The sequence below is a fragment of the Halichoerus grypus genome, chromosome 11, assembly GCF_964656455.1.
Source record: "Halichoerus grypus chromosome 11, mHalGry1.hap1.1, whole genome shotgun sequence".
NCBI classification, from domain to species: domain Eukaryota; kingdom Metazoa; phylum Chordata; class Mammalia; order Carnivora; family Phocidae; genus Halichoerus; species Halichoerus grypus.
In genome coordinates, this window is record NC_135722.1 from 7,668,172 (window position 1) to 7,686,092 (window position 17,921).

A 17,921-nucleotide genomic window follows, 5' to 3' on the forward strand; every position below is an offset into this window, starting at 1 on the left:
TCTTCGGTGCTTCACCCCTTCTTCCCGGCTGTGCATGGCTGTTCCAGGGCAGAGCTATGGCTCATTCCCGTTGGCGTCCTCAGTCCTCACTCAGGGCCCTGGCAGTCCGGGTTGATGTGTTGGTGTGGGTTGGGTGCCGAGTGTCTGCTGTGTCTCGGGTGCTAGCCGTGGTCCTGGTGACCGAAAGGAGGATGCTTGGAAATGAGCCGGTCAGGACTTCTCCCGCTGCCCCCAGCAGGATGTGGTGTGTGAGCAGGTGTGTCTGGGTCAGTGATCAGTAGTGAATGGGTGGTGGGAACGAGTGTCTGAGTCACCCTCTGGTGAGGAAGATCTGAGCCTCGTGTCCCTTCCCTTTCTTTCTCAACCCATAAATGTCTCTGTCCTAGCGGTGGCTCCTCTCTCCTCCTCCGTTGGAAGGAAGCTTCTCCTTCTTGCACCCACAGCTTCCTCACCTCCATCTCTGCTCTTCCCCATCTCCCCTGACCCCGCATGCCCTCTCACCTGCGGCTGCCTCTCTCTCTCCTCTCCTGCTGGGCCTGGCTCCCAACCCTGGCCCTCTAACCTGCATGTGTCCCAGCTGCAGAGGCTGTTCTGTCGCACGGCCCCCCTGCCCTCCTCCCCCGCCGGCCCCACCCCTTCCAGAAGCTGCGCGGGGAGGGGGGGTTGGGGGGCAGGGGCATCGCGAACCCCTGGGGTGGAGGGGGACGGGGGAATTACGCCCCTGTTTCCTGCTTTTACTAACGAACCCGCCATTTTTGTGTCTGGACTTTGATTTGTCTGAGGGAACAGTCGGGTTTTACTAATCTCCGTCATCTCCCTCCTTGCCTTCCCCAGAGACTGTCCTCCATTCCCCCTACTCTTGGCTTCCTTTCCACCTAGTGCCCGTCTCCCTCTTTCTCCTTCTACTTCCTCCACCCCCAGGCTGACCCCCCCTTCCTCTGTGCACCTCCGTATGTCACCCTGTCTCCTGCGACCCTCTCCCTCAGCCCCTGGGCCAGGGCTGCTCTAAAAAATAGTTGTGAATTTGGGGGACAGATAGGAGGGTGATTAAGGCAGCCCTTTTCCAAAAGGGGCACCACATGGCAGGGATTTGCATAAAACCGTAGAGGGCAAGGTCAGATTTGCGCCCAGTCTGAAGGGGAATTGAGGAGGGTGCTCCCCACAGGTCAGGTCCTTCTAACTCTAGAATGGCAAAGGCAGATGAGCTCACTGCATGGACTGGGCCAAAGAGAGCCCATAGGATGAAGAAAATAGCTGCTGGGGCCCAGGAGGGAGGACACAGCTGAGTGGCTTAGGGGGGCTGGAAGGCTGAGGAGGCCAGGGAAGCCTCCTCCTAAGGAACTTGGGGGCCAGCGGGGCCCTCCCCCTGCACAGAAGCAAGGGCACCTGATTAGAGCAGTCTCAGAGGATGGAGGCTCTGTCCACTCAAGGCTCCTGAGGTGTTGGGCTTATAGATGGGACACAGGCAGGGAGAGCCCAGTGTTTCTCTGGGTCACGAGGTGACTTGATGTTCGCCTTTAACGACCATGATGTGTCCCTGGATTGTGCTGGGATTAATGTGGTTACAGGGACATGTCAGGCCAGATACCTACCCTTCAGGAGCTGACCGTCTAGCTGGGGTGACCAGACACAGGCTCAGGAACTAATTAGTGGCCTATTTCCAGGTCTCGGTGTGGCATCAAGAGTGGAGGTGCAGGGTGGGACAGAGCTGAATTTGCCCTAGGGAGACCCCTTCACCTACCACCCCTCCCTGTCCTATCCCACCCCTTCACCCCAGTCCCCTTCTTCCCTTTCCCCAGCCCCCTTCTGCCCATCCTAATCTTGTATGCATGTTTTTGTGACTAATACTTTGATACTTCCCTTTCCCACCCCAATCCCTACTTCCCAGCCTTAGGTGGGTTGAGGGAAGAAATAAACAATAATGACCAGCCCTCCCCTCAAAATAAGACTCAAAAGCCAAACTGCCGCCTCCCACATAGACCTTCTGTCCTTGAACCTAGTCCCCCCAGCACAAGGTTTGATGGTTCCCAGGAGGGGGCCCCTTCAGCCCTCATTCTGCTCAGCTCTACCCCCACTCACTGTGAGTGAGGAGGACTCGAGGGCCCTGTGGGGGAAGCTCCCCTTGCCTCGTTGTGCCCATGTTCTTTCGGAGTTCCTAACATCCTCTTCCCACCCCATGACAATGGAACCCTGGAGACCAGGCTCAGGAAGATGGCTGGTGGCATGTGCGTATGGGCTGGTGTGGGTGGGGACATCACAGGATGTGACTGGAAGGCCCAAATCTCCAGACTGTGCCTGAAAAGAGGGTCCTGAAGCATCTTTGGGGACTGGGAAGTGGGGGTGAGCTGTGGTCTGCGGAAGCACAGTGTTGGGTTCACTGTGAGCCAGCTTCCTGATGTCTCCTGTAGGAGCCTGCCTGCTCTTCCCAGGTGACCATCCTAAGCCACAGCTTCCCTACAGTGGGGCGCTCATGGTCCCGAAGCCCTTGGTTCTTCCCCCACAGTCTTGCTGGGTCTCTGGAGCCCTTGCGGGCTGCTCCTATGGCTAAACTTTTCAGGGGCCAGGTGGGCATTTGTCTGGGGAGGGGGTAGACAGAGAGTTCCTTGCATCTGTCACTCCTCCCCAAGGTCACTTCTGCCTTCCCCAGGTCACTGCTGAGCCCCTGTCCTCTCCTTGGAACATCGGGTACTCCCCCCCTCCTTACCCACGTTGCTTTCTTAGCTGACTTTTCAGCCCAGGGTTAAGGTATCGTGAGGTTAGCCCACACCCCCTGAATAATGATGGCGGTGTTAGTAGGGAAGACAACGAAGAAAAGAAGGCAGGCTGATAAATAAAGGGCTACCCTCTCCTTGGGAGACAAGAGAACCACCGGCATACAGAGGGACCTGGGGAATAAAGAGACAGACTCAGGAAGAAGGCAAGGACCAGTGGAAACCCTTGATGTTAGGGTGGTGGTGGTGGGAATCAGCCCCCGGGGGGCGTTCTGTGTCCCCCAGGAAGTTCCAATGCTCCCCAGTCGTATCTGAGTTCCTGTTCCGCATGCCCTCGCTATCTCCCATTTCCCTGTTGGTCTCAGATTGAGTGGACTCCTCAGTGCCCTGAAGGGACAGCCTCAGGTGAGGCAAAGCCACCAAGATCCAAGGAGAACTGGTATTCTCTACCTCCTTTATGAGAGATGCTCTGAAATCACATGAGGGTCCAGAAAGCACCTCAAGAGGAGGGAAGTGAGGATGCCATTTGCATCCCCCCATAATGGGGCCTTGTCCTGAGGTCGCTACTCCTGTTTGGAGCCATTTCCAGGAACTGCTTCTTGCTGTTCTTCATGGTGAGCCCTCCAAGTACCCTTCAGGCCTCTGCCTGCTGAGTTGGGGGCTGTGGGGCAGGACTTAGCCCACCCTGAAACCATCAAATCTTGTGCTACCTCCTTTCCTGCCTTCCCTCTCTCCCCCCCACTGTTCCTCTTCCAAGACAAGCAGACATAAAAATGGGGGGTCCCCCTCCCCCGCAGCCCCCTGGCCCCTCCCTTGCCCAGCCCGTGGCTTTTCCCAGGGAGTTGATGCCGGTTGTCTCCTTGTCTCTCCCCCTCCCTCCCTGGGCTGGGCAGGTGACCATCTCAGTGGACGGGATCCTGACCACCACAGGCTACACGCAGGAGGATTACACCATGCTGGGCTCGGATGACTTCTTCTACATTGGGGGCAGTCCCAACACGGCTGACCTGCCGGGCTCACCCGTCAGCAACAACTTTATGGGCTGCCTCAAGGACGTGAGTAAGGCTGGGAAGGGTCTGGGGTCAGCCAGGAAACCCTTTGGTCCATGTCTTCAGTGTGATTTAGTCTGAGCTGGCCAACGGCCTGGTTCCTCTGTTCCTTTCAAGGTGCAGGGAGACCTCCCCTCTTCAAAACCTAAGCCCCATTGATTTCATCAAGAAGCTTCTCCTCTCTCATTTCCTTGAGCCTCTGAAGTCCCCCATCCTCTCTAGGACCCTCGAGGACCCTCGAGGGCAGCAGTGGTGCAGAGGAAAGAATGTTGGATGTGAAGACTAAAGACCTGTGTTTGGTCCTGGCTCTTCCACCCACTAGCTCTGTGACCTTGGCCAAGTCTGTCGGCCTGTCTAATTCTTAGTTTCCTCATCTGGAAAATGAGTAGTCAGTACCTACTTCTCAAGGTGGGTGTGAGGGGCAGACAAGAGGATAAATAAAAATACTTTGTCAGTTGGAAGATGTCCACTAGATGTGAGCAGTGATTCTCTTGCCATTATTATGAACCCCGATTCAGCAGGTACTGAGGGCCGCCCTGCTAGGCTGGGCCAGAGGACAGAGCACAGACCATAAGTGGGGCAAGGGAGGTGTTTGTTCACAGCCTCTGTGCATGAAATTCTAGAACAGAGGTCTAAGCCAGCGATCCAGTGGCACTGAGCAGGCCCCCCACCCCCCTTGGCAGGGTCCCCTGGTGGCTTCTGCTGCTGCTGGGCAGGAGTGGCCAGGCCCTGAGCTGCTTTTGCTTCTTCATCCCTGACCGCACCCCTCCCTGCAGGTGGTCTATAAGAATAATGACTTCAAGCTGGAACTATCCCGCCTGGCAAAGGAAGGGGACCCCAAGATGAAGCTGCAGGGGGACCTGTCATTCCGCTGTGAGGATGTGGCTGCCCTCGACCCCGTGACCTTTGAGAGTCCTGAGGCTTTCGTGGCACTGCCCCGCTGGAGTGCCAAACGCACTGGCTCCATCTCCCTGGACTTCCGCACAACTGAGCCCAACGGGCTCCTGCTCTTTAGCCAGGGCCGGCGGGCTGGGGCCGGGGCCGGCAGCCACAGCTCTGCCCAGCGGGCTGACTACTTTGCCATGGAGCTGTTGGATGGCTACCTCTACCTCCTGCTGGACATGGGCTCTGGGGGCATCAAGCTGCGGGCGTCTAGCCGCAAGGTCAACGACGGCGAGTGGTGCCACGTGGACTTCCAAAGGGACGGGCGCAAAGGTCAGGAGGCCTGGGGGTTGGGGGGCCCCTTCCACCCTCCCCCTGCCTGACTTCCTTTCCAGCCCCCTCCCACTCTCCTCCTGGCCTCTCCCCCATCTGTTCTAGGCCCCTCCCACTCTCCTCCTGGCCCCTCCCCATCCTTTCCAGGTCCCTCCCACTGCTGTCCTCCCCTTCCCTTCCTCCCATCCTGTCAGCCCCTTCATTGCCCCTCCTGTCATGGTACATTGACAAGAGGAGCGTAGTGTTCGGAGTCAGCAGAGCTGGCTTCACACCTCAGCTCTCCCACTTACCATGTGTGCGACTTTAGGCCCTTACTCAGCCCCTTGAAGCCCAGTTTCATTATCTATAAAAGGAACCATTGCACTGGGGTCCTTAAGAGGAGAAAATAAGAGAATATCTGTAAAAGCATAGCACAGTGCCTAACACAGAGTAGATATCCCATTCTCCTTTAAACAAACAAAAATCTTCCCAACCCTGCCTCCCTTCTAGCTAGGTCCATGCGACTTCCTTTTATTAACTCACTTAACAAGTACTTACGGAGTACCTACTGTGTGCCAGGTGCTGTCCAAGGTGCTGGATGAGGGCTGGTGCTGGGTTAGGGATGGTGGTGGACGAAAGAGTCTTCGCTGTTATGGAGCTTGTGCTCTGGTGGGGGGGACACAGGAGCACCTGACGCTCTCACCTGGTGAGGTTTCTAGCACAATAAAACAGCAGGGCAGAGAGTGCTCGGGCCAGGCAGGTGCTATTTCTTGAAACTTCTCTTGCTTCCAACCACCCTTTCCTCTACTCTTCCTTTTTGGTCTTCTTTGCCCATCCTCTTCTTTTCTGTCCAATTCTCTCTTTGTTCTTCTCCATTTGTTGACCACGAGAGAATGAATTGATGTAAAGGAGAACTGACACATTATCCAATGTAAGCACTTACCAACATCAGCTAAATTGTTGTGCCCGCCCCCCCAGTTGTCACTGCATCAGGCCTTCGAGACTGGGTGGAGGGGCTGTTTCCCCCCACACACAGGGAGGAAGGAGGCACTATGGCTCCCAGAAACATCCGCCTCTCGTGGCTGGCTGTTTCTTCCCTTCTCTTCCCCAGAGAAATATCCCCTTCTCCAGGCTTTACAGTACATGGGTTCATCCCTTGGTTTTGTCTCATGATGGCACCTGGGGGTCTTCACAGAGCACTCGCTGCCTCCCAGGGTTTCCCCATAGGTGACTAGTGACTCTCTAGGTTGGAAGTCTGCTCAGGCCTTGCAGAGAACCCCAGGGCCTTCTGCTCCTCTCTCCCTTCATGCAGTGGTCTCGTTAGCCTCCCACAGATCTCCAGAGCCCACACACCAGGTCTGGCTGGTCCTTGGGTCACTGTTTGACCAGCTCTGGCCATTTCTGATGTCCCAAGTTCATTTGTGCACTTAATCCCAGACTTGGGGCAGTCATCCCAACAAAGCTCTCCTTGACCTTTTCCATGTTTTTTTTTTTTTTAGTTGTGTTAAATTACACATAACATTACCATTTTAACCATTTTTAAAGTGCACAGTTCGGTGGCATTAAGGACCTTCACACTGTTGTACAACTATTACCACCATACATCTCCAGAACTTTTCATCTTCCCAAGCTGAAACTCTGTCCCCATGAAACACTAACTCCCTGTTCCCCTCCCCCAGCCCCTGGCAGCCACCATCCTACTTTCTGTTTCTATGGATTGACTACCCTAGGGACCTCCTGTAAATGGAATCATATAATAATTGTCCTTTTGTGTCTGGCTGATTTCACTGAATGTGTTTTCAAGTTCATCCATGTTGTAGCAGGTGTCAGCATTTCCTTCCTTTTTATGGCTGAATAATATTCCATTGTATGTAAATACCACCACCTTTTGTTTGTCCATTTATCTGTCAATGGACACTTGGGTTGTTCCATTTCCTGTTTTGGAGCAAGGATCTGCAGCAAGGCCTGTACTCACTTTAATTTCCTTTTGTTGACTCTCCATTGTACATTCTTTCCCCATCTCTTCCTTTCCCTCCCTCTTCCTTCTCCCCCATTTGGTTCATTTACTGAGAGTCCAGCTGGGCAGCGTCCATGTCCAGGAGGCCCCACAGCAGGTGGGTAGAGCAGGCATCTGGGGAATCTGCTACCAACAGGGATATGGGTGATCAGAGGGCCATATAGGGGGGCCTGGTCAGGGAGTGGGTTTTAGCAGCGAGACCCTGGGACATCTGACACCTTGTCAGGAGAGACAAGCTAGGGCCATGTTATTAAAATGGGACACAGGGGAGTGACTTCTCTGGCTTAGAAAAGGTTTTGAGCAGAGGAGAACGTGCTCCAGATTAGGAGTCCCATCCATAGAAGAGGCCCTAATTCTGCTTCTTGAATTTGACACCCTGTACTCATGCTTTGATCTCCTACTGCACCCCCTACCCTGTCCAAGATCTCTGCCCAGTCAGGCTAATGTAGACCAAACCCTCCTTACCTCTCTTTAACCCTGCGGAGATAGGCAGACTTTTTTTTTTTTAATATTATTTATTTATGAGAGAGAGAGAGAGAGAGAGAAAGCAAGTGCACTAGTGGATGGGTTGGGGGGGTGGGAGGGAGGGGCAGAGGCAGAGGGAGAAGCAGACTCCTCGCTGAGCAGGGAGCCTGACGCGGGGCTTGATCCCAGGACCCTGGGATCGTGACCTGAGCCAAAGGCAGACACTTAACTGACTGAGCCACCCAGGCGCCCAAAGACTTTTTTTTTTCCTTAAGAATTCTTGAGAAAGGACAGAAGAAGGAAAAAGTATAGAAAAAAATGTAAACAGAATAGTTTCTAATGTATAGGCTTCTGCTTCTTAAAGATCTCAGTAAAGGTTTTGAAGCTCCCACTTGATCCCAAATCTTTTTTCTAAGATAACCAGCCTTTCCTTCTAAAGAAGTCTTACGACTCAGGAGCTCTGTGCCTGGCCACCCCTCTCCTGACTGTCACCCTGTGTCGGGCTCTGGGAGCGGATCTGCCTGCCCATCTTGTCCACCAGGCAGAGGGTTGGACCAGCAGGGTCTGGATGGCACTCTGCCTCTGCTCCTTACCCTCTGGGGTGCTTTGGGCAGGTTCCCCAATCTCCCTAAGCCTCACCTGCCGCTTCAGAATGGGATCATAAAGGGCTATTTTCATAGGGTTACCTTGAGACCCTGACATAAGAGAAGTGCCGAGTGCTTGACACACAGTCAAAGAAGTTCAATAAATGTTAGTAGGAAGAAAACACTTTGGATTCAAACCTTTCAGCCTCCTTAGGGTTCTCTGCCTCTGGTTTCTCGTTTAAGGCACTGGCTGGGGAGATGACCCATGAGTGATCCAGCCCTTTGGGGCATGTCCAACTGCTGTGCATCCCCTGAGGACTCACTCAGGTGCAGAGGGAGGAGTGTGGACGGAGGCCCACCACACACCACAGCTGGGCTGGGGCTGGCTCACCTGAGCTCCTGAACTTGAAATCTTTGTCAAGTAGTATCAGCAGCTGCAAATAAGGCTGAGCTTCCGGCCCAGGGCTGCTGTAGGGTGTGGGGTGGGTGGTCAGGGGTCCCTTTCTGGCCCGTGTTGACTCTCAATCCTGCCTTCGTCCCTGAGGCCCACTCTCCCTTGATCCTTAGGCTCCATCTCGGTGAACAGCCGCAGCACACCGTTTTTGGCCACCGGGGAGAGTGAGATTCTGGACCTGGAGAGTGAGCTGTACCTGGGTGGTCTCCCTGAGGGAGGACGGGTGGACCTGCCTCTGCCCCCGGAGGTGTGGACGGCGGCGCTCCGGGCTGGCTACGTGGGCTGTGTGCGGGACCTCTTCATCGATGGGCGCAGCCGAGACCTTCGGGGCCTGGCCGAGGCTCAGGGGGCGGTGGGCATCGCCCCCTTCTGCTCCCGGGAGACACTGAAGCAGTGTGCCTCTGCCCCCTGTCGCAACGGGGGCGTCTGTCGAGAGGGCTGGAACCGCTTCGTCTGTGACTGCATCGGGACCGGCTTTCTGGGGCGGGTCTGTGAGAGAGGTGAGGCTGGTTTTCATTCCGGGTGTCCCTGCTGCCCATCTTTGGGCCCTTTCCTCCTCAGGGTGCCCCTCACAGGCCAGCCCTGGGCCTGTCATCCTTGTAACGATCCTCTTGGTCTTCTCTCTCCCTCCACTGGCCTTCACCTGTACCTCGATTCCCTCTCTCCCCACTTCTGGGGCAGAGGCCACGGTCCTGAGCTATGATGGCTCCATGTACATGAAGATCATGCTGCCGAATGCCATGCACACGGAGGCGGAGGATGTGTCTCTGCGCTTCATGTCACAGCGGGCCTACGGGCTAATGATGGCCACCACCTCCAGGGAGTCTGCCGACACCCTGCGCCTCGAGCTGGATGGGGGCCAGATGAAGCTCACGGTCAACCTCGGTAACCACCCCGCCCTGTGTTCTGGTCCCTTCCCTGTCCTTGCCTCTGACCACACCCCCTCTGTCTGGAGAAGCTGGTGGTGGCGCCACCGAGAGTGGGAAATGGGGAGGTGCCAACCCTGGGTCAGCGCCCCTGAGAGCTCTGTCTCTAGCAAGGATGCACAGTGTAGGGGATGCCCCATGTTTGGCAGCACTGGATATGGGGTACCCCCAGCATGGCCGTGCCATCCATCCAAGTGTGTCTCGGTGTGACAGCCGCTCTCCCGGGATACTCATTTGGGTTTGGTGGCGCCTGTCCTGCATCCACACGTAACAACATAGCTCCTTCTTGGTTGTCGGCTCATCCACTTACTCTTTCACTGGTTCATTCATTTGGGAAGGACTTACAGATGCCTGGCGGTGCTAAGCCTGAGCTCAGCGCAGCTCATCTGGCGATGAGGAGGACCTGACCCTGTACAGAGCCACTCTCACCTGCTCTGAGTTTAAAGAGCCATGTCTGTCTGTGTGCACAGGTGCACAGATGACGCTGGACAACTCAGGACATGTCTTCCCTTGTCTCCTTTCACGCTTGAGTCCCATAGCTGCCCTGTGAAGCCACAAGATCACCTGCTGGGCTTTGCTTTGCCTGTTTTATAGATTGTGAAATTCACATACTGACTCATCCAACATCACAAAGCCAGCAGTGGTTGGAGAAGGAGCCCAGACTCAAGCCCAGGTCATTTGCCCTAAAGTACAGTGTTTTCCCATTGCCTCTAACAGACTGGGGAGTGGAGGGCATCAGGAACCCTCACCATCAGATGGCTTGCCATCTCTGCTCCTGCCCAGAGCATACATCACCTGGCCATCCCCAGGGTGTCTGTGCGGATGGGACCATCAGGCCTGTTGGGGCAGGAAGAAAGCAGCAGGTGCACTCATTCCGCTCATATTTATGGGACACTTTGTAAGCGCCAGTGTCTTCTGCCCCTGGACTATAACAGCAGCGAAGACGAGGATCCCGCCTTGGTGGGGCTTTCAGTCAGGGGAACACTGGAAGTTGGAGGTCCTGAGCCATCCAGGCTGGGCTCATGACTGTCCGTTTCATACTAGCCTCGCTAAACACATAGAAGTATAGCACCCAAGGGCCTGCCATGTAGGAAGATTCAGGCCACGAGGCTCGCTCGTTGTGTCCTGGGCAGGAAGAGAAGTAGGATTCTTCTGAGCAGATTAGGAGTCTCAACTGGAGAGAACACAGAACTTTGAGCTTTTAAATCTTGATCTGCAGTTTCACGCTAACTTTGGTCTCTAGGCCATTTGTGGAACAGACTGTGGCCTTTTGGGGACCCATTGCCTCATTAATAAATTTATATGATGTCTTTCCCTTTCCCCTTTTGGCCAGTTGGTCTTTGTCCTCCCAGGACAAGGATTTGCTGAGCAGGGCGGGGCTGGAGGCAGGGAGATGTGTAGGTGGCTGGGGCCATAGAGTTGGGGAACATGAGGGCTCTGTGAAGCTCTGCTTTGTGCCATCATAGCCCACAGAGTGGTGCTGGGTGTCAGTGCTGCAGGGGGAAAGTGGGAAGGGAGACTCCCTTTGGCCAATGTCTCATGGTCTGTACAACACCCCTGGTCCCTCTGAAATGGTCACGGGAGGAAGGCACCAGCCCAGGACCCCATGAGTGGCCCCGTGCTTCCTCAGACATTCCTGGTCTGTGTACCCAGACCCAGTGTGACATACTCCTTCGCCCTGGGAGGTGTGTGTTCTCCGCACAGTAGCACATGGTTCTGTGTGCTGGGGAGTGATACGGTAGGGAACATCTCTGGCCTTCTGTTTGCAGGGAAGGCAGATGCTTCTTCCTCACCTGGGCTGTCTTAGGTGCTTGGGGAAGAAGCTTGGGTTCCTTTAGATTAGACAGGAGGCGGTGTCCTCAGCCAGGAAAATGCTTTCTGGTGGGTCCTCAGGACCTTTCACCCTCTCCTTCCCATTGGCATGCTTTTCTGTCTGTGCCTCATAAGTACTTAGAAGGCAGAGAAGAAGGTGGCCCTCAGGATGCCAGCCAGCAAGACAGTCCTCCCACCTCTCACCTCTGCCTCTGCCGGGCCCCATGCAGAGATGCCATCTCTAATATGGCTCATGACAAGCCATGACCAAATGCTTGGTGCAGATGCATCTGTCCACAATACCGAGGGACATGTGTACAGGGAGGCGTGCGGCTGCTGTGTGATCCGCACCCAGCCATGCAGCCTCAGGCTCTGATGGGAAGAGCACTGGGCCTGGGGCCAGGAGATCTGGGTTTCAGACCCAGTCTCTTTGACTGCTGGGTAAGTCATTCCCCTCTGCTGGCCCTCATTTTATCTATAAAATGAAGTTAAGGATCCTCGCTCTGTTTACCTTCTATGGTAGTTTTGAGGCTCAGATGGAATAACGGGAATGAAGGCATTACACAGATGCAGGACACATATGTAGGGACTCACCCAGCCTTCTCGAAGGAAAATCTTACTGGGGTAAGGACCTAAGCTTCAAGCCAGGCCTGGAGGCTTGCTTCCACACTGCATGACCCAGTCTGACTCCTGCTTCCCCAGCCTGCTTGCTACCCAGTGCCTGAGGGGCCTCACAGGCGGGGAACACCACCAAGGCTGGTCCTGAGCTGGACTTACTGCTGGGGACCAGAGAGAAGCCTGAGAAGCCTTGCTCTCTGGCCTCGAGGTCTCATCTTGTAGGGAAGGAAGGCAGCTCTGCAACCTGTCAGATGCTTGGTGGAAGGATGCAGACTTGATGCTGGGTCCTAAAGAGGAAAGTGAGGCTGCCAGTGGTCACTTGGTGGGACAACTGGGAGGAGGCCCTCAGTGCCAGCTTCAGAAGGTGGGGCGTTTGCTGGGCCAGGAAGGGCCAACCAGGAGCCGCTGCGTCCTTCTGGGCAGAGGATGCTAGAGACACTGGACTGTGCCTCCTGTCCTGTCCCTTGGCCTGCAGACACTGAGCAAGTACCCTAAGCTCTGCTGTCTGCAGCTTCTGAGCAGGTGATTGATTTCTGTCCCCAGAGAACACTAGAGTCCCCTGGATTCATCACCCTGTTCCACTGTGACCTGTGTTCCTGGGTCCTTTTGCCCTTGGTATGGCCTCTTGGGCCATTGCCCAGCCTGGCCCGTCCCTGTTGCCCTCCACCAGGCGTGCCCCTGAAGACCCAGCTGTCCATGAGGCTGATATGAAGGGCATATTGTAATAGGAGAATCTCCAAGCTGGAGATACCCTTAGAAGTTACCTCCTCCAGGCAGCATGCCCCGTCCCCGCCCCAGCCCATGTGTGAGTTACCCGTTAGTTCCTCCATCTCTGCTCAGCCGCCCATGTCAGGAGCTCCCCACCTCTGATGGCCACTCTAATCATTGGGTCTTTTTTCCTTCGTGTCAGCCGCTCCTTCTGAAGTTCCCACTTGTGGACCTAGTTCTGCCCTCTCAGGCATACAGAGTAAGCCTAACTCGTTCTTGCCGTAAACCAGGCTGAATACACATTACATTCCAAAGCCTGTTAACCCCCGGAGCCATGGAAGGGTGCTTCGTTCCCATTGGGGGGGGTTGGGGGCTGTCAGTGGTTCTCAAACTCCTCCCATAGCCTGGGCTGCCGGGGAGATTGCTCCGAACAAGAACTGCAGACTGCCACTCTTTCATGTCACTTCTGAGATGAGCTTCTGGCCAGTGGGCTCCTGAGGCTTCTTGCATAGGAGCCTTGGGCCTACCATCTCCCATCTGTGGGATCTGTGTGGTCTGGGTGGGGCAGGAGATCAGGTGGGGCGTGGATGGAAAGGCTAGGTTCTTTACCCTGGGTTCCTTAACATGCAGGTGACCTTTCCCACCTGTTTCCTCACACACTCATCCCCTCGTCCTGGTCTCTATGTCCAGCCAGGACCTTGGTGGGTCTGCGCAGACCTGTCACTTCCATTCCTTCCCAGAACCTGAGGCGCAGGTCACTAGCTAACAAGTCGCTAGCTAGTGCTGCCTGAGCTGGCTCCGGGCGGGTGGGTGCCCGGAGGGCTGGTGCCCTCTCTCACCCCCACTTTCTGCCTGCCTCCGGGATGGTGCTGGCTCCTTCCCGCAGTACCCGTCTTCACAGGGTGTTTGCTGTCCTCAAACCCCACTGGAGCGGGGCTTCTGAGGGTGGGTCCTTGCAGGGGGTGGACCTGGAGCCAACACCTCTTCTCTGGACAGATGGACCCCCATTCCTGGCACTCCCCTGCTGGGGAGGGGAAGAACTGAGCTTTTCCCAACAGGGGATCGGCCTGCCCTTCCAGCCCCTTTTTTCTTTTTTGGACCCTTCATTGGTGAAGGCTCTGCTGGCCCAAAGAGAGCCCCCGTGACCCGACTGCAGGCCTGGCACCCTCCCACCCTCACCCTGACATTCTTCCCCTCCTTCCATCTAGCTTCTCCTTCCCTCAGCTCCCCCTTCCTTCCTCTTTTCTCTCTGCACCCTCTCGACCTCCTTCTCACTGGGCCTCTGACTTTCCCCTGAATCTGCTCCTTGGCCTTCCTCTGCTTCCTCTTCCCTCCCTTGGTGCCAGGCGGTGGCTCAGGGTCCCGGCTGCTCCCCCCACTCTTCTGTTGCGGTTGACAACGCGTGTGGAGCTCAGCCGTACTGCCCGAGGGGCCCGTGCCCCCAGAGCCACAGGGGAATCTGTTCACCTCCACTGCAGGAACCTTCAGGGGCCCAAGGGATGCCAGATGCCCCCGCCTTTGTTTCCTGGGCGTAGGGCTGTGGGTAGAGTCTGCTCTGGGAGGAGCCATAGGATGCCAGGATATTGCTGGAAACTGCCCCTTTTCTGAAAGACAAGGGCCCGCCCGCTGAACCCCTCTTTCTTGTTCTCAGCTCACAGGGAGGAAAGCTGAGGCTCAGAGAAAAGTGATTTGCCCACAGCCACATAATGAGATTGGGACCCAGCTCCTCTGCCTCAGGGTGTAGGACTTCTGCAGCCCCAGGCTGTCTGGGTCCGATGGCATGGTGCAGTGTCCAAAGGGCCCTAATTCCCAACTTCGTAGGACCCTAGTGTCCATTCCCTCTGTAAGGCTGGCTGACTAACACGGTGTGGATAATGTGTCCCATCGAGGTGGGGTGGGGGTTGCCCAAGGCCCTGGGGCCCTGGGCTGCAGTTCTGTGTAGATAGCGTGCTTTCTGGCCACATGGGGCCCGCTGACCCTGGAGTCATAGGATAACAATGCTGGGGCTGGAGCAGGGACAGGAGACTTAGCCTATGGTGCCTGCCTGTCCCTGACTCTCTGGGTGTCCTCTGGAATCACACTTTGGGGGCCTTGGTATCCCCATCTGTGAGGCCCTGGCCCCTCCCTTGGAGAACAGATCGATGCTAGTTGCTCTTCAGGGTGAAAGATCACTCCAGTCCCCAGTGGCAGCCTGGCATCCTCCGTGTTAGGAAGGGTAGAAGGAAGGTTCCTGGAGGGGTGGTGCTGGCCCCCTGGGACTTTGGGAGGTGGATGGCCTCGGGAAGGGAGTCCTGGGGCAGACCCCTCCATTTAGCTCAGAGCCCAGGGGGCATGGGGAGTGACGTGTCACAACTTGGGCTCTGAGCAGGGAGTCGTCCCAGAGCAGGGGATGCAGGGATTCTGGCCCTCCCCATCCATCTCCCTCCCGGAGATGTGGAGATGTGGGGTTGGTCAAGCCCGCAGCCCCACTATGATCCCCTGTACGACTGGGATTCCCAAGGTGCCCATCTCCCTCAGACATGAGAGGCCTGGGCCCCTCTAAGGGAGACGCAAGCCCTCTTCCCATCACCTGACTGCCCTGCCTCCCAGCTCTGGGGAGGGTTGGAGCCCTCTTGGGGGCAGGAGGGACAGGGGTCCAACTGAGGAAGGGGAGAGGGCACCTGGGCACGCGTGGTCCCCGGAAAGTGGTCCCGGGGGGAACCCCCGCCCGCAGACACCCCTGCCTGTGAAGGATGTAAAAAACAAAAAAACAAAAAACTTGTTCTGCCTTTTTGTCTCCCCTCCCCCTCTGCCCGCCCCATGGCCCCCCCAGACTGCCTGCGCGTCGGCTGCGCACCCAGTAAGTGGCTTCCCTCTTCTTCTGCAGAGCCCCCAGGGGCCTGGGATGCTGGACGCTGGGATCTGGGGAGGGATAGCGGGGGCTAGCTTGTGTGGGGGTTGGGCAGTGGGTGTGGGGAGGGGAGCAGGCATGAGGGTGGGTGGGGGTGGGGTGGCTGTGGAGGGCAGAACGGGCCCAGTGACGCTGAACCAGGAAGAGTTGGTGGAGGACCGTGGGTCAGCATGCTCCCTAGGTCTGAGCAAAGGAAGGCCAGGAAGGCTTGTCAACTCAAGTCCTCGGGAGGGCGGGGCAAAGCCTTGGTGGCACCTCCCACAGGAAGGCCCACCGCCCTACGGCCAGAAGAAGCCGGAGAGGAGCGGGGACATTCCACTGCATCTCCAGAGGTGGCCACAAGGGGGAGGGCGAGGCACGCAAGAAAGAAGATGAGGGTGGGGAACAGGGTCAGGGCTTCAAAGTTCAGCCCTCCACGGCTCCTGTGGCGGGTGGGGGCTGAGTTCCTGCCAAGTTTGGGGTGCATTCAGAGGGGACAGGGAGGCTCTCGGCTGGGGTGAGATGGAGAGCAGGTGTGGACATTTCTGAGCATCCCAGTGTGCTGGGCTCAATGTTCCGTCTCTGAGAGTGTTTCTGCATGGTGTGCCCTGATGTCACGCAAGAGAGCCCAGGAGCACGGCAGACGCCTGCAGAGGGGCTGTGTGTGCTCAGCGTGTCTCTGTGGGTGTTTGGTCCCTGTGTGCGCATGCCTGGTGAGCCCGGTCCCCTCTGGCCTGAGCCCTGGGGGGCCCGGTGGTGATCTGGGTGTGCAGCGCGGTGTAGCATCATTCTACAAAAAAATATATTTCATCCTAGACTTGGATCAGATAATCCTGGTCTTGAATAAATGGTCATGATTCCTAAGAAAGGTTCCCCTCTCTGGCCATGTTGGCTGCGCTGTGTGTGTGGTCGCATGTCCAGATGTGCGGAGTTAACCAGCTGTGTACAGAAGGGTCCCACGGGGTCCCTCCGGAGATGGGGGAGCTGCGTGTCTCTACAAAGGTTTCACTGCCAGCAACGAAGCTGTGGGTGCAGACTCACACGTGGGGGCATGGTAATGCTCTGTATTTTTGAAAATTATAGGTCTATGCCTATATGCTGGGAATCTCACTGCTGGCTACACACACTGACATTGAAGTTCCTTAGAAGACTTGGAAAGAAAATATTGGTTGTAGGTATGAGTGTCTGTGTGCAGGGCCTCAGGGCACCAGTCTAGAGGCACCTTTCCCATCAGACTCTATTCCAATGACGCCCTTGGCAGTCGCACAAAGTGGCAGTACTGTTATCTGGATTTGTGACGGGGTGTGGAACCACCGTGCGAGCGTGTGCCCTCGTGTGTGTGGGTGCGTGGCACGGCTGAAGACGTGCCGCAAGCTGTGTGTGCGCAGTGCACGGGGGTGAGACTCTGTGCGCGCTCGGGGCGGCACAGGAAGCCATATGCGGGCGCGTGGGAGCGCCGTGCTCACTCCCCCCTTGGTGCCACAGGTAAAGGCCCTGAGACGCTCTTTGCGGGCCACAAGCTCAACGACAACGAGTGGCACACGGTGAGGGTGGTGCGGCGTGGCAAGAGTTTGCAGCTGTCTGTGGACAATGTCACCGTCGAGGGTAAGTGCTCTGAGACCAGGGAGTGGATACATCTCCAGCGGCCTGTGGATGGCTCTCTTCTTGGTGACAACTGCCTGGGCCTCCCTCCCTGGGGCAGCATTCTGGCAAGCTACGGCTGCCATTTCTCCCCAAGGAGTGGCATATTAGGGGGTGCTCCTTGCAGGCGGCATGGCCCCGGATGCCCGTGAGCGCTGGACCAGTGAGTCGGCCGGCTCCTCCAAGGCCCAGCTGCCAGCACCCCTCCCCCCGAGGCCCTTGTGTGGAAGGGAGGCTCCTGGGAGACCCAAGGCCCAGCCCCGGAAATGCTCCCCCAGTCTGCCCACCTCATCTCTGTGTCTGGCCCCGAGCAGGACAGATGGCAGGAGCCCATACGCGGCTGGAGTTCCACAACATCGAGACGGGCATCATGACAGAGCGACGCTTCATCTCTGTGGTGCCCTCCAACTTCATCGGGCACCTGAGTGGGCTGGTGTTCAACGGCCAGCCCTACATGGACCAGTGTAAGGACGGTGACATCACCTACTGCGAGCTCAACGCTCGCTTCGGCCTACGGGCCATTGTGGCCGATCCGGTCACCTTCAAGAGTCGCAGCAGCTACCTGGCGCTCGCCACGCTCCAAGCCTACGCTTCCATGCACCTCTTCTTCCAGTTCAAGACCACAGCCCCTGATGGGCTTCTCCTGTTCAACTCGGGCAACGGCAATGACTTCATTGTCATCGAGCTGGTCAAGGGGTGAGGTGCTGGGCCCGGCACCACTGGCGAGGAAGGGATCCCCTTCCCCTGCTGACCACGATCCGGCCCCCAGCTGCTGGCTGAGATATCCAGTCCCCTTGAACCACAGCTCAAGGTTCAGGTCCCCAGCCACCAGCCAAGATGGAAAAGCAGCACCCCCTGCTTCCACCCTGGTGA

The 17,921-nt window shown here is 56.6% G+C and overlaps 1 protein-coding gene across 27 annotated transcripts in view; it reads left to right on the forward strand.

Moving 5' to 3' along the window:
• NRXN2 (neurexin 2) overlaps positions 1-17,921 on the forward strand; it is a 97,638-nt gene that overhangs the window by 34,343 nt on the left and 45,374 nt on the right. For 11 of the 27 annotated variants that reach the window (XM_036101115.2, XM_036101119.2, XM_036101125.2 and 8 more), the window contains 7 exons: positions 3,605-3,766; positions 4,537-4,975; positions 8,588-8,974; positions 9,156-9,359; positions 15,351-15,377; positions 16,893-17,012; positions 17,363-17,744. In XM_036101115.2, coding sequence (XP_035957008.2) covers positions 3,605-3,766; positions 4,537-4,975; positions 8,588-8,974; positions 9,156-9,359; positions 15,351-15,377; positions 16,893-17,012; positions 17,363-17,744 — 1,721 coding nt within the window. Of the gene's footprint in view, positions 1-3,604; positions 3,767-4,536; positions 4,976-8,587; positions 8,975-9,155; positions 9,360-15,350; positions 15,378-16,883; positions 17,013-17,362; positions 17,745-17,921 lie in introns of all 27 variants that reach the window. The other 16 variants (XM_036101114.2, XM_036101118.2, XM_036101124.2 and 13 more) reach the window with 2 other exon arrangements.